At 34.4% G+C, this 12722-nt stretch overlaps 1 protein-coding gene across 1 annotated transcript; it reads left to right on the forward strand.

Moving 5' to 3' along the window:
- The first annotated feature begins 9 nt into the window (after positions 1-9).
- LOC106670904 lies at positions 10-2441 on the forward strand. The gene is made up of 8 exons (XM_014401574.2): positions 10-291; positions 347-476; positions 536-654; positions 731-819; positions 891-1011; positions 1562-1747; positions 1819-1997; positions 2061-2441. Exons 1-8 carry the CDS (start codon positions 133-135, stop codon positions 2326-2328), a joined length of 1251 nt encoding a protein of 416 aa, XP_014257060.1. The 5' UTR covers positions 10-132; the 3' UTR covers positions 2329-2441.
- Positions 2442-12722: the final 10281 nt, after the last annotated feature.

The following is a 12722-nucleotide window of genomic DNA, read 5'->3' on the forward strand; positions in this document are numbered from 1 at the left end:
TATGATTGTGTATGTGTTTTGTTTTGTTTAATTATTTGTATTAGAGTTATTTGTACTTTAATTTTTTTTAGATTTTCAATCAACAAGTTTTAAAGGATTCACCTTTTAGTTTGAGAAAGTAAAAAAAAAAAGATGGTGAGGTTGAAAAAGCCGATCGATAGCATGACGCTGCCATCGATGGTGAGACGCTGTCACCACAAGGTGAAGGGCAGTGAGTTCGTGAGAGAATCAAAGGATTTAAAACAGCTCAAAAAAGATCGGATCGAGTTTGCCGAGAACTACTTTTCAATGGTAACAACTACAGCGGTCTGTTTTAAGACGAGCTAAACAAACACGTCATCTTCAGAGGCTGCTCAATCACGACAGGCTTAAAAAGTCGATAACGCCGAAGCAGTTCAAGGCAGTTAAGAGCATCCTGAGCATGTCGCAGAATTCGTCTGTACGTACGGGGGAGAACAGTTTTTTCCCAACACCAGGCAAGCCATTACAACCTATCAATAATTCCCCAAATTTAATCAAATTTGAATATTTTTAGTCCCTACGGTTGTAAAGAGTAAATCGTCATCATACAGCATAAGTTCCTTTGATTATAAAAGCACGTTAATTTTAAACACACCATCATCTTACAAGCAATTGGTCAAAAGTGCATTTCCTGTTAAGTAATTTAATTATAAATTTTAAATCCACACGGTGTAAGTCAAAAATAACAATTTCTTCCCATAAATAATAGACACCGGAGTTCTCGGTCGACACATACACCGAACCATCATACAACACTAAGGCGTCGACAAAGTCTAGCTACGATGAGACACATACAATGTGAATTTCTACTTAAAACCCCAGACCCATGCAAGTTTTTTTTTTTTTTTTTTTTTTTTTTTTGCCTCCAGGCAAGCAAAAAAGGGCTTGTGGATAACACAGGATATGATCAAGAACTGTACATTCGGGAAGAAACAAAAGACCGCAGTGGAACTTGACTTGAGCAATGATGAGGTGGATGACTTTTCTAAGGTACTTTTACTCATTTATTGTCTGAGGTCATGTGTTGCTGTACGCTGTTGTGGGATGGTTGTGTGTGCGAAGGTTGGTTGACGATAGGCTTGAGCAGTTTTCAAGTCGAGTGAGTGATGTTAGCTGGTTGCACCATTAGTCTAGTTTAATCAGGTTTTAGTGCTGGGTATGCATTAGCTTCTGCTTGGAAGGTCTACTTATTTTATCATTAAATGTGTCAGCAAGAGCTCGGTGTATAGGAGGGCAAAAAATTCAGGACCTCCAGCATTAGGATGCGAAGAGTAAGAATAAGCAATAGGGCAGTGGGGCATATAAATAATTAAAGATTGCCTGGAATGTATGTTAGCAGTAGCAGTAGGTTAAACTTGCTTCTTGAACATACACTATGTATGAATAGCAGGCAGAACCCTATATTGAAAAAGTATGCTGGTACTCCTTGAATATGTATGTATCAGGAGAACAGAAGTACGCAGGAGCTACTGGATGCTAAAACTACACAAGATCTCTTGAAAATAGATGTTTTGTTTATACTTTTATTTGTTTTAATAAGGTCGCACGCGAATTCCTCAGTTGGGTTGACTCTGCTGATTTTGGCAAGCAGAAATTCGACGAAGCTGGTCTGAAGCAGCTGTTCACCGTTGGCTTCGATGATTTCACGAGGCAGTCATTGTTAATACAGCACAAGGAATTGAAGTGCCTACCCAAAAATATCTCATCAATTTTCAATGACCCAGATGTAAGTTTCTTTTGACATCCTTATCAAGTTCCATATTTGTAAGATGACATTTTTGTCCTGTCATGTCGCAGCAATCAATTCGAGCTGCAATCCACAGGCAGATTCTATGGGACATTTACTATGAGAATAAAATGAAAGATTCTTCGAAGAAGAAGAAGAAGGAGACTTATGTTGAGTGGTTTGAAACAAGCATTGTACCTGAGGAGATCTTCGACTTCAGCTTCTTCTGGAAAGACATGCTTGAAGAGAAGTAACAGATTTGGATTTATATACTTTTAACCTTCGTATCATCCTTCTGATCCTCATGTTTCAGCATAATCAATGACTTTGCCACCTGGCTCATCTCCCACCCTGAAGAGTACAAGCCCAAATACCTGGAGAAGGTGGGCCTCTTCGACAAGATTGAGAAGGAGCTCAAGGGCAAGATGCCATTGTCATTGAAATCATTGAACGAGCGTTTCTCCGATTTGCTCGCCCCAGACAAGAGGGATAGGTCCAACTTCGAGTTCCTTGCCTACATGGAAGAGACTTATGGGCACATATCCACCCTTACGGAGGACGGTTATGTCGAATTGTGTTGACGCAATGTGGGACGCAACCGACACCGCCAACGGATGCCACAACAGTCCGCAGTTGTTTATAATTTCCAGTATTTCAATTACAATAAAACCAGTATTGTTCATATGTGTACAAATTGGGTTGTTTTTTATTTTCATTATGTTCGTTTTGTCATATAAGTCGTCGTCACGTATGAAAAAAAACTAGAGCATCAAAACGTAAAACCTGGGTGGCCACGGTGTTTTATGGTCGTTGCACAGTCTATTGATAGACTATTCGCTATGTCCATAGTCATACAGTCATCCACATTGGAACTTCTAACAATGTAAAAAAACCATCAACCCGCTTTATATAAAAAAGTCTCTGGAAGATAGTCAAAACACATCTGACAAAATAAATCCTATTGTGGAAAAGACAATTTATTTTCTACCCATCATCTTATTATGGAGTTTAATAAAATCAAGATGGACACCAACAAAAAATCAACTTAATTGTAATGATAGTGATATATAATATATAGGACAAAGCAGCAGATAAATTAAAACAATAGTTAAAGAACATTTACCTCACTGAACAAATTTTCTGAATTTAAAGACCATCTAAATGAAACAAAACAAAATTTAAATTTAAACACAATAGTGTTACCCAGTTTCAACAAAGGGCGGGACTTGGGGGGGGGGGGTGAGAAATTAGAAATGGGAGTACCCTGTTCCAATTCTTGGAGGGAAAAGGGCTGTTTTATCGAATATAGTTTTTGTGTCGCTAGCATGTGCTAAGAATGAATTATTAGTATGAATGTTTAGTGTCCATTTAGTCGATGGCGGAATATTGAGTATCCCATTGACCCTCAATTAGGTTTGATTTATAATATGTGTAGAGGGTAATGGAGGAATATCGAGTACTACACCACCCTAATTAAATTAATGGTATATAAATAGGAGAGAATGTATTTAAGAATAAGTGTGAGTAAATGAGTTTGGTACTGCATGGGGTGGGTGATGAATTGACCTAGCTATTGTCAGCATACAAAGGCCAACCCCGGCGGCTGGAGTGATAAGACCGAGTCGGTCTGCCTCTCAACAGCCAATATCTGGGGTGGATGATTCTTGCGGCTTCTGGAAATTTATTGTAAATTGCAAAAGTAGGAATTGTCAGCGGACTGGGAGAAGTGATAGGCTCAACCATGTACATGAGTGTATATAATATGTATGTACATACATGTGAGGATTTGAGCTTATTTTCTCCAATTTCTTCCCATTCAAGAGAATCTTCTTATTATAATATATATAATAAATATTTATACTAACATGCTCACTAACCTGACTGCCAGCAGAGAGAGTTGATTTACCATTTGTAAATCCCTCCTGGGAAAAGAAAAAATTCAGTTAAAAACAGAGAATAGAAGACAAGGTGCATATAAAAAATGCATGTTGTATAAATAACATTTACCCCCTGAAAACAATAATCCTCGCCTTAAAATAGCTATGATGAACCAGCTTACTGTACACACTCGCGTTCAACACTCACAGAACAACTTAACGCACTGTTTAATACCGCTTTTTGAAAATGTAGGAATAAAAACGGCACAGCTCCACCTAGAAAATAAAAAACACAAAAAATGTATAAAGGTTACAATAAATGAAATATAGTTTACATAAATTTTCTATCAAATCATAGACAAAATTGTGTTAAATACACAAACTTACAAAAAGAGAATAATGTAATATATTGTGCAAATACTAAATAGAATTTCCATACAAATAATTTTAAAAAATCTTATGTAATTTTGTTTTGACCTTCAACGGCAATTAACTTTTCCCCAACCAATAAAACGTAGATTTTTGACAACATTGATATAATGTATAATACAATATTGTACCTGTAGTGTTTATTATTGTAAAAGAATTTATTTCAAAAAAATAAAACTGACTTAATATTACCAAATGCTTTTGTTGTGGGTGCAAGAATCAGTTCTGATTATGATTTTAGTGGAAAGTGCAGAGTGATTGAAATAAACAGCATCAATTGTATTTTTTATTTTTTTATTTATATTTTTTTAACACTCATTGAAATAATTTGTTCAAATTCAGTAGATAGATGAATTAGTCAGGATGCATATTATACGATGCTCTTCGAAAATCAGTACATATTCTTATACATTTTATCTAAGGTCTTGGTTGAAATGAAAAAGTCAGTGTCATGAGCAGGATTGTTGTGCCGAAGGACATGGGTTTGAATCCCACTTGTAACACTAACTTTTTCATCACAACCAAGACCTTAGATAAAAAGTATAATCAATTGAAATAATTATACTTTTTTTTAGTGTTGTGAGCGGGATTTGAACCAACATCCTTAGGCTCAATATGCCATTGCCCCAACTACTTAAGCTATCATGACTTCACGAGTCAATAGCTCACGTGGTGAGAGCTGTGGCATATTGAGCCAAAGGCCATGGGTTCGAATCACCGTGTAACACTAACTTTTTCATCGCCACAAAGACCTTAGACAAAAAGTATAATTTATTAAAATAATTTTATTATAAAATAAAAATTTTATTATAATAATAAAAATGCTTTTTTCTCTTGAAAAAATATTTGATTTGTTGGTAACACAGAAGGAAAATTTTACCAAAGTCACCAGACGACCCGAAGAGGTTGAACCGACTCATTGTGTCGCAATAGTACAACCAATTAATCTATATGTAAAACTGGCGTTTGATAAATTATTTCATTAACGATTTATCTAAGTTTTCAACGAAAAAGCAGCTTTTATTAATGTAAAATTATATTTCCAAATAAAAGCTCACCGTAAAAAAGCCGTGTCGACCGCCAGTTGAAACCTGAATCGTTTGGGAATGGCGGGAAACGGCCAGTGATACAACGACCCTTCTGTGGAAATAAAAAATTTTACATACCCCCAAACCCATTCCTAAAATTAATAACAAAAAATTAACGAAGATTTAAAAACTAATTAGTTATTTTTAAATTGAAATTAATTATTATAATTTTTAACAGAAATTTCGAGGAACTATCAGGTCAATGCCAGCTTGATTAACAATCTTCTGAATGTAGTAAATTATGGTTAAAAATTTTTAAAAATTGGACCTAATTAGAAAAAAACTTGCTAACAGTAATCGGTTAATATTAATTTGAAACATTTTCTAACTTTCATAAAATTTAATTTGTGAGACAATTGTAAGATTAGTTATTTATGAATAGGTGGAGAATAACATTTCCGCCATTCGCCCTCTGGCGGCCAACGAGTCGAATCACAAATTTTCAGTAAAGAAATAAATTGCTCAAAAATGATTAAGGATATTTGTAATTTATTCTTATTCTATTAATTTTAATTAAATTAACCTATATAATCTTGTTAGTTCGGTAAAACAAAATAGAAAATACAAACCAAAAAAAAAGTAAATCCTCATTTTTAATAATGGATTTACTTAATAATAGTTAAAATTGCTCATTTTGTAAACAAACACCTTTTCTCCATTTTAATCCGGTTGTATTCTCTTTAACCGTGGAAAGGCATAATCTTGAACCAGAAGTTCGTAATATTATTGAGAATGAGGTCACCGGCAAGTGGATATCGCAGAAACAGTTGGCGTTTCTCAGAGCGTGGCCTCCTGGGCTTTAGCCTGATTCCAAGAGACTGGAAGTGCCAATAGGAGACCTTGTAGTGAATCTCAGTGTATTATGATGCTAAGGGAGGACAGAAATATTGTCACTGCTACAAGACAAAACTCTTTCCAGATCCTAAACGAAGTCAAGTTGTTTTGGCAAGGCCTTTAGCAACACAAACGATTGTGGAAAGTTGGCCTCACATCATATGGCCCTTTGAGAAGACCTGCATCAATAGCCCGCTACCAGCAATTCAGGAGAATATGGTACAGCGAGCATCTAGAAGAGAACACCAATTGGAATGCTGTTATGTTTACTGATGAGTTGTGTTTCTATCTGTATAGGGACAGCAGGTGCCGAAGAGTCTATACCAAGAACAGGAGATATGTACAATGCCCCAGTGCTACCCTCAGTGCAGTTTGGAGGAGCCAGTGTAATGGCCTGGGCTGGGATTTATACAGGATTACGAACAGGACTTCATATTGTTGAAGGCGACCTCACCGCAGTCCTTTATGCCCGAGAAATTACCGAGGGATACATACCTCAACCAGGGATCTCATTGCAGGGATTTTCAATTTGAGGATGACAATGCCAGATCTCATAGAGGCGGAGTTGTTCATCGATGTTTAGAAAACCTGAGAATTTCCCATCTGCCCCTTCACCATTATCTCCAAACCTCAATACCATTGAGCATGTGTGGCATGCGTTGCAGAGTTCAAACACTCTCCACAGCCAGTTGACCTACAACAACTAAATGCAGCATTGCAACATCAACGGGGTGAAATTCCTGATGAAACTAGTGACAGCCTTGTTAACCATATGCCTAATAGGTGCATAGAGGTTTTAGCTAACAGGGGGCATCATACAAAGTATTAATTGTTAAAACATATTATTATGCTCAATAAACAAAATTATGGAATTAAAACCTTTTATTTTTAATTATTATTTGGAGAGCATGAGATGCGATCTTGTGTGATGTAGGTTTAGAAAAACATTTTCTTTATTGTGCCAACGTTTCGATCTTTTTGTATCGTTCTGTGTCATGGTGCAAGTGTTGTGCAAGACTGCATCTCACAATCTCAAAATAATCATTAATTAATGGTCATTAAATAATTTTTTCAACCTTTTTTGGTATTTTTCAAAATCTCTTAATTAAATTTTCCTTTTGGTAAAAAACATGATGTTCTAATAAATTTTAATGCAATTTATAATAAAAATAAACTAAAAATGCTAGGGAAAGTAAATCCTACCAAATTGGCAATATCCCTATTCATTTTTGAGCAGTTTATATACTAGTTGATCATTTTATTCGTTATGTAAGGATTTTAACGTGAAGTACATATGTTACAAATTATTTTATCAAATAAATCGAACCTGTTGCAAGGCAGCAGGAAATAAAAATATTGTTAGTAGAGGAATATAGTGTATTAAAAACAAAAAAATTTAAACAATATTTAAAGAAGATGAACATCCAGTTGGTTTTTACATCAGTAAACAACCTCATCAAATGGCTTGAATGAAATTTGTGGTACAATAAATAATAACCGAAATGATAATCATACACCATGGATGAGAGTAGGTGATTTATGTGCAAGGAATTTAATGACACGCTTTACATCCAAATAAAATTGTCACATATTTACTTACTAACTGGAAAATGTATGAAATTGTACTAACTACTTTACAGAAAAAATATGCCCCTGAGGCAGATAGAGAAGAGGCATTCCAGGGCAAAGACAAAAAGTTTTGAAAAGAACAAGAAGAGAATATAACAAACCCAGAAAACAATATGAATTTCAAGAAGGGGATCATGTGTATGTATCAAATAGTAATTATTTAAATAGAAATAAATTGGATGAAATTAAAAATCAGAAATAATGAGTTATATCTACTCCAGAATAATACCATTAAATAACAACAACTCCAATATAGCAGGTATGCTGGAGGAGGCAGAAACATTAGGACGCTACAGAAGTTCCTCAATATAGATTAAAAGATAGGGAAATAATGACGACCCTTAGATGACCATTAGGCAGGGACACTTCAGGTGTTCATTGATATAAATGCAAATATTGGGGAAGAACAATGATGCTTCTTGGCTGACCATGAGGCAGGGACACCCCAGGAGTTAATAGCCGACTGAGAATGTATTTATTGATCTTCCTCTTTCCTTTTTCAGCAGGCTTCCCTTGGCTTTGGTTCCCCATTGTTTCTCACTCATAGTGTCATCTCCGTTGGGGAACTCCTGTGGTGTCCTGAATGTTGTGCCCACCTCCGTCGTATTTGTTATATTGAACTTGTTAATATTTATTGGAATTATTCTGGAGTGGATACAAATCATTATTTCTAAACATAATATACATATTTAAATGTGAAAACAATTTGGGACCATTTTCAACTGAAAATATCTTAATGACATTTCTACCCGCCTTAGATTTTAAAAAAGTTGTATATTTTTCCTGTTTATATATTTCTCTCTTTGATTTGACCGAAAAAGCAGCTTATATTTAAATAAAATTATGATATTTGAAAAAAAGCATACCTAAATGAGTCACGTCTTGACAATAATTCCAACCTGAATAGCTCATGAGAATGGCGGGTAACGGCCAAGGATGCAAGGGCACTTCCTTGAAAATAAAAAAATATTACATTCCTTAAAATCCTTTCCAAAAATATTACAAAATAAAATTAACTAATAGTTAATAATTAATTATTTATTTTTTAAATTAAATTAATTTTGAAAACTTAACTTAATCGTCGGCCTATCAGATCAATGGCAGCTTGATCAACCATCTCACAAAAGTACTAAATTATGCTTAAATTGTTAAAAGAATTGGGCGTTAGAAAAAAAAAAAAAAATACAATATTCGGTTGCTATTATTTTTAAACATTTTCCTTTCTTTTTTAAAATTAATTTGTAAGAGAATTGTAAGATTATTTATCAATAGGTGGGGAAATAATATTCCCGCCTTCCTCCCTCTTTCACCAAGGCAGCAAAGTATCAAAGTCACAAATTTTCTCTCTTGAAAAAGGTAGTTTTCATTTATGACATTTTTTTAAAGATTAAAATATTCTAGATCTGTGTTTTTTAATGAATTGCATAGCAATTGATCAGTTTTATATTATTATATAATTTGGATATTGATTTATTTTGGTCAATGAATTAAAAGCCTGTTGGTACTTGGCTACTGGCACCTCCGGTTGGCTCAAATGGCAAGTATGTTAAAATTCCATATAAACTATAAAAAAAAGTGTTTTCCTTTTATTTATAAAGAGAAATTTGTTCAATTTTATTTGTTTTATTGTTGTAATATAATTTAACAAGTAGGCTGACATTTTATTCGCATGAGTCTTTAGTGACTGGGAGATTTTTGGTGGCCCTGACAAGGGTTGGTGTTGTTTTGAAGCATGGCATTGACACGATGAATGAGGCCAAGACTGAGTGTGTTGGTAGAGAGAGCAGTTGGGAGGTCTGGGGATCTGAGTTGGCTTACTATATTGGTTGAAGGGACTCTGGTGCAGCAGGTAGCCGAGTGCAATGGTTTGCCAGTAGCCAAGTCGGATATGGTGAGTAGACTTGAAGGCTATGAGCAGATCACTCCGCCTGACACTTGTTTTCATAAGCTTTCTGTGAAACTTTTAAAAATGGACAGAAGTGACATTTTTGATGGCGATAAATAAATTGAATTGGTTCAAACATATCCCGTGCTTGGGAACAACAGTGCATGATTAAGGGGATAAAGTTAAAAAATAAAATGCATGGCAAAATGTGGGTGAACCCACATTTCTCTACTTTTACTTGTTTTTATCTAAAAGACAGCCAAATAGTTACAGCTTTTAACTCGTCCATTATAAAAATATGACAAAATCAAACATCTAGATAAGATTATATAGGACCCAGCCTCCTCATTAAGCTTGAGGCTTTTTACCTAGAGTTCATATCCAACTAGAGCATTTCTCGGTATTTGTAATTCCCACCAACCTAGGCAATTGTTGGGAACACCAAGGCCCATTAATGTCCATCTATATCCCTAATAAATCTAATATAGCATCTAGGTCTTTAAACCCCTTGGAAGAGGATCGAGAAGAGATGGAGGGGAGGTGACTGAATCTAGTCACCAGGAGAACCGCTTGGATACTTTTGTATCTCCTACCGGTATCACATACGCGTCTCTTGTACTGATCACCTCCATGTGAACCAGGCCTAAAAGTTGATAAATCAATTAAATCTGTCCAACATTTTGATGATTTGTTCGTTATGTTTTGAATAGAGATGTGTAATTTATTTATAATAGAAATAAAAATTGCAAAATCTTCAAATTTTTTAGACGCTATTGGGTCTAAGGAGATAACAGAGATAATCATCAATCCTACTTCAAGGTGATATTCACGAATATGAAAAAAGTAGGAAGGGAAAATGTACCTGCAATATTTTAAAGAATTTCCCACATAATTAAAACCTATTGTATCAGCAAGTTAAAAGTAATATAAACTAGATAGCTTAATTTTTTTGTGATGTTAATATCAGTGTGTGATGGGAATATCAGTTGATGGGTATTGGTATAAAGAAGACGACTTCGTATCCTGGCCGACCTAAATTGAAACGGCCAGGATACGAAGTCATCTTCTTTATACCAATACCCATCAACTGATATCCCATCACATTTATAATCAATGGTCATGTAGAGTTATATTAATTTTTTTTAATTACATCCAATTGTGTTAAAATATTAAGCGTTCAGATTGTTGGGCAAGCTGGCTTGAAATCGGATAGGCCAATGATTCCCTAACATCATTAATTTTTTTGTGACATTAATTTTGGAAAGCATTTTGAGGAATATAATATACATTAATTTTTTATTTTCACAGAAGGTTCCTGACATCAGTGGCTCTTTTCTTGCCATTCTCACGGACAATTCAGGTTGCAACTGCTTTAAAGCTTCACTTCTTCGTGGTAAGTTTTTTTTTCTCAAAATATATTTTTTGTCACATAATGTGTATACTATGGTGATTTGCCACCTGGACGATGATGAGTTATCACCCTCTCACCACCGATTTATAACCAGTGGAGAGATAGAAGAGCATGGCTAAATAAACAAGGAAAAAAGAAACATAATGCCAACCTTTGGGGTAATAAATAAAATTTAACAAATTCGTCAAAATAAAATCCAATATAGATATTTGGGTTTTGCGCTTGTCTTGCTATTCTCATTACCTCACTTATACACAAAAGTCAATCGCTCAAACTCACCTGCCTTCTAGCCGGTGACAACCTTGTTTTATCTATTATTTTAAACTCATTTATTCTTTTTAGTTCAAATTTGAATAATTTCAGCATCACATTTCAAGCACACTTGAGGAACATTTCTGCTTTTTAACAATTTTACAAATAAAACAACACAACATGCACAGTGTAAAAGTTGACCTGGAAACTGTCAACTGTGATGTTCACTTTTCAAATCATGTTAATGTAACTCACCATTTGAATTGAAGTTTTCATTTGAGCTATAAAAGTTTGACTGTATCAAAGTTTAGTTGATCACCTAAAAGTTGATGAACCAAAGTTTCTCACAACAGATTTACTTTATTTTTTATTGGTCAAAAACCAATTTCTTTTAAAAAAAAATTATACAAAAGGAAAGAGAGAAAAAATATATACAATAGAATGTTTATAACTAACTCAACATTAATAAAGAATAAAATACTAAACTATATATCAATGAAAAAGAACAACATAAAGATTTAATTAAACACCCAGTCTATACAATTATAATGACCAGGAATTATACAAAAAATAATATAATAAAGCTTTATAAAAACATGCATAGTACTTTTTTTTACTAAATACAATTATTATGCTTTAAGTAACTGATGTTTTAATGAGGAAACAGAAGAATTAAATAAATCAACATATATTGCATATGTTGTTACATTCTCTCATCACGCAATGCATCAGGGAGAATATTGAAAAATTGGTTCATAATTAATTTCTAGATCATTGCGCCACCATGGACCCTCACACACGCCTGTGAACATCTGAAGAGCTGGTTTTCTCCTACTCAGGGTATGCCTGGGCTATCCTTTTTTTTTTCAAGGAGGTTAGTTACCAAAAGAATGCATTTATTATTAAAATAAATTTAAGGGTTAACAGGAAATCCGTCGAGTTAATGGTGTGGGACATATGCAGTTATTAGGGTTGCAACTATGTAGCATTGCTGGTCAACTCCGATTCAAAAAGAACTTAAGAACCAGAAACATGGTAAAATATAAAAATAAGGGGAAAAATAGGAAGTACACCTTGATCTTTCTTGTGGTTACGATTATGTCTTAGAAAATCTTGAAAGAGATTACACTGATAAAAAAATCTACATAAGATTGGACAGCCAAGCAGCTATTTAAAGCATTAGCATGAAAAAAAATCACATCAAAATTAGAGAGTGAATGCATTCAAAATCTCCAAAACCTGGGGAAACACAACAAACTGATATCTTATTACCAGGACACAAGGGAATTTTGGGTAACAAAAAAGCAAATCCAATGGCCAAAGGTGGATCTGCATTCCATAAGCCTTGAAACTATTCTTGGGATAACAAAATCAAACAGAATATTCTATCATAGAATGGATAAAAGAAATACATAAGGAGACATGAATAAACCATAGGGGCACTAGACATAGTAAGCTTATGCTAAAACAACCCTCATCATCAAGACTAGCTAACTCATGGCTAATAGGACTAGCAGCCACTGGTTTCTGCGAAAACATTTACACAATATGGGCATATTCAATGATCTTA

This window comes from Cimex lectularius, unplaced genomic scaffold (assembly GCF_000648675.2).
Source record: "Cimex lectularius strain Harlan isolate CLEC.00 unplaced genomic scaffold, Clec_2.1 scaffold21, whole genome shotgun sequence".
NCBI lineage: Eukaryota > Metazoa > Arthropoda > Insecta > Hemiptera > Cimicidae > Cimex > Cimex lectularius.

What these genes read in the sequence shown, in the direction of transcription:
- LOC106670904 (XM_014401574.2), top strand. Translation starts at nt 133, where the DNA reads ATGGTGAGGTTGAAAAAGCCGATCGATAGCATGACGCTGCCATCGATG. An exon ending in TACGATGAGACACATACAAT is followed by an intron (nt 820 to 890) that starts GTGAATTTCTAC and finishes TTTTGCCTCCAG; the next exon opens with GCAAGCAAAAAAGGGCTTGT. An exon ending in CAATTTTCAATGACCCAGAT is followed by an intron (nt 1,748 to 1,818) that starts GTAAGTTTCTTT and finishes GTCATGTCGCAG; the next exon opens with CAATCAATTCGAGCTGCAAT.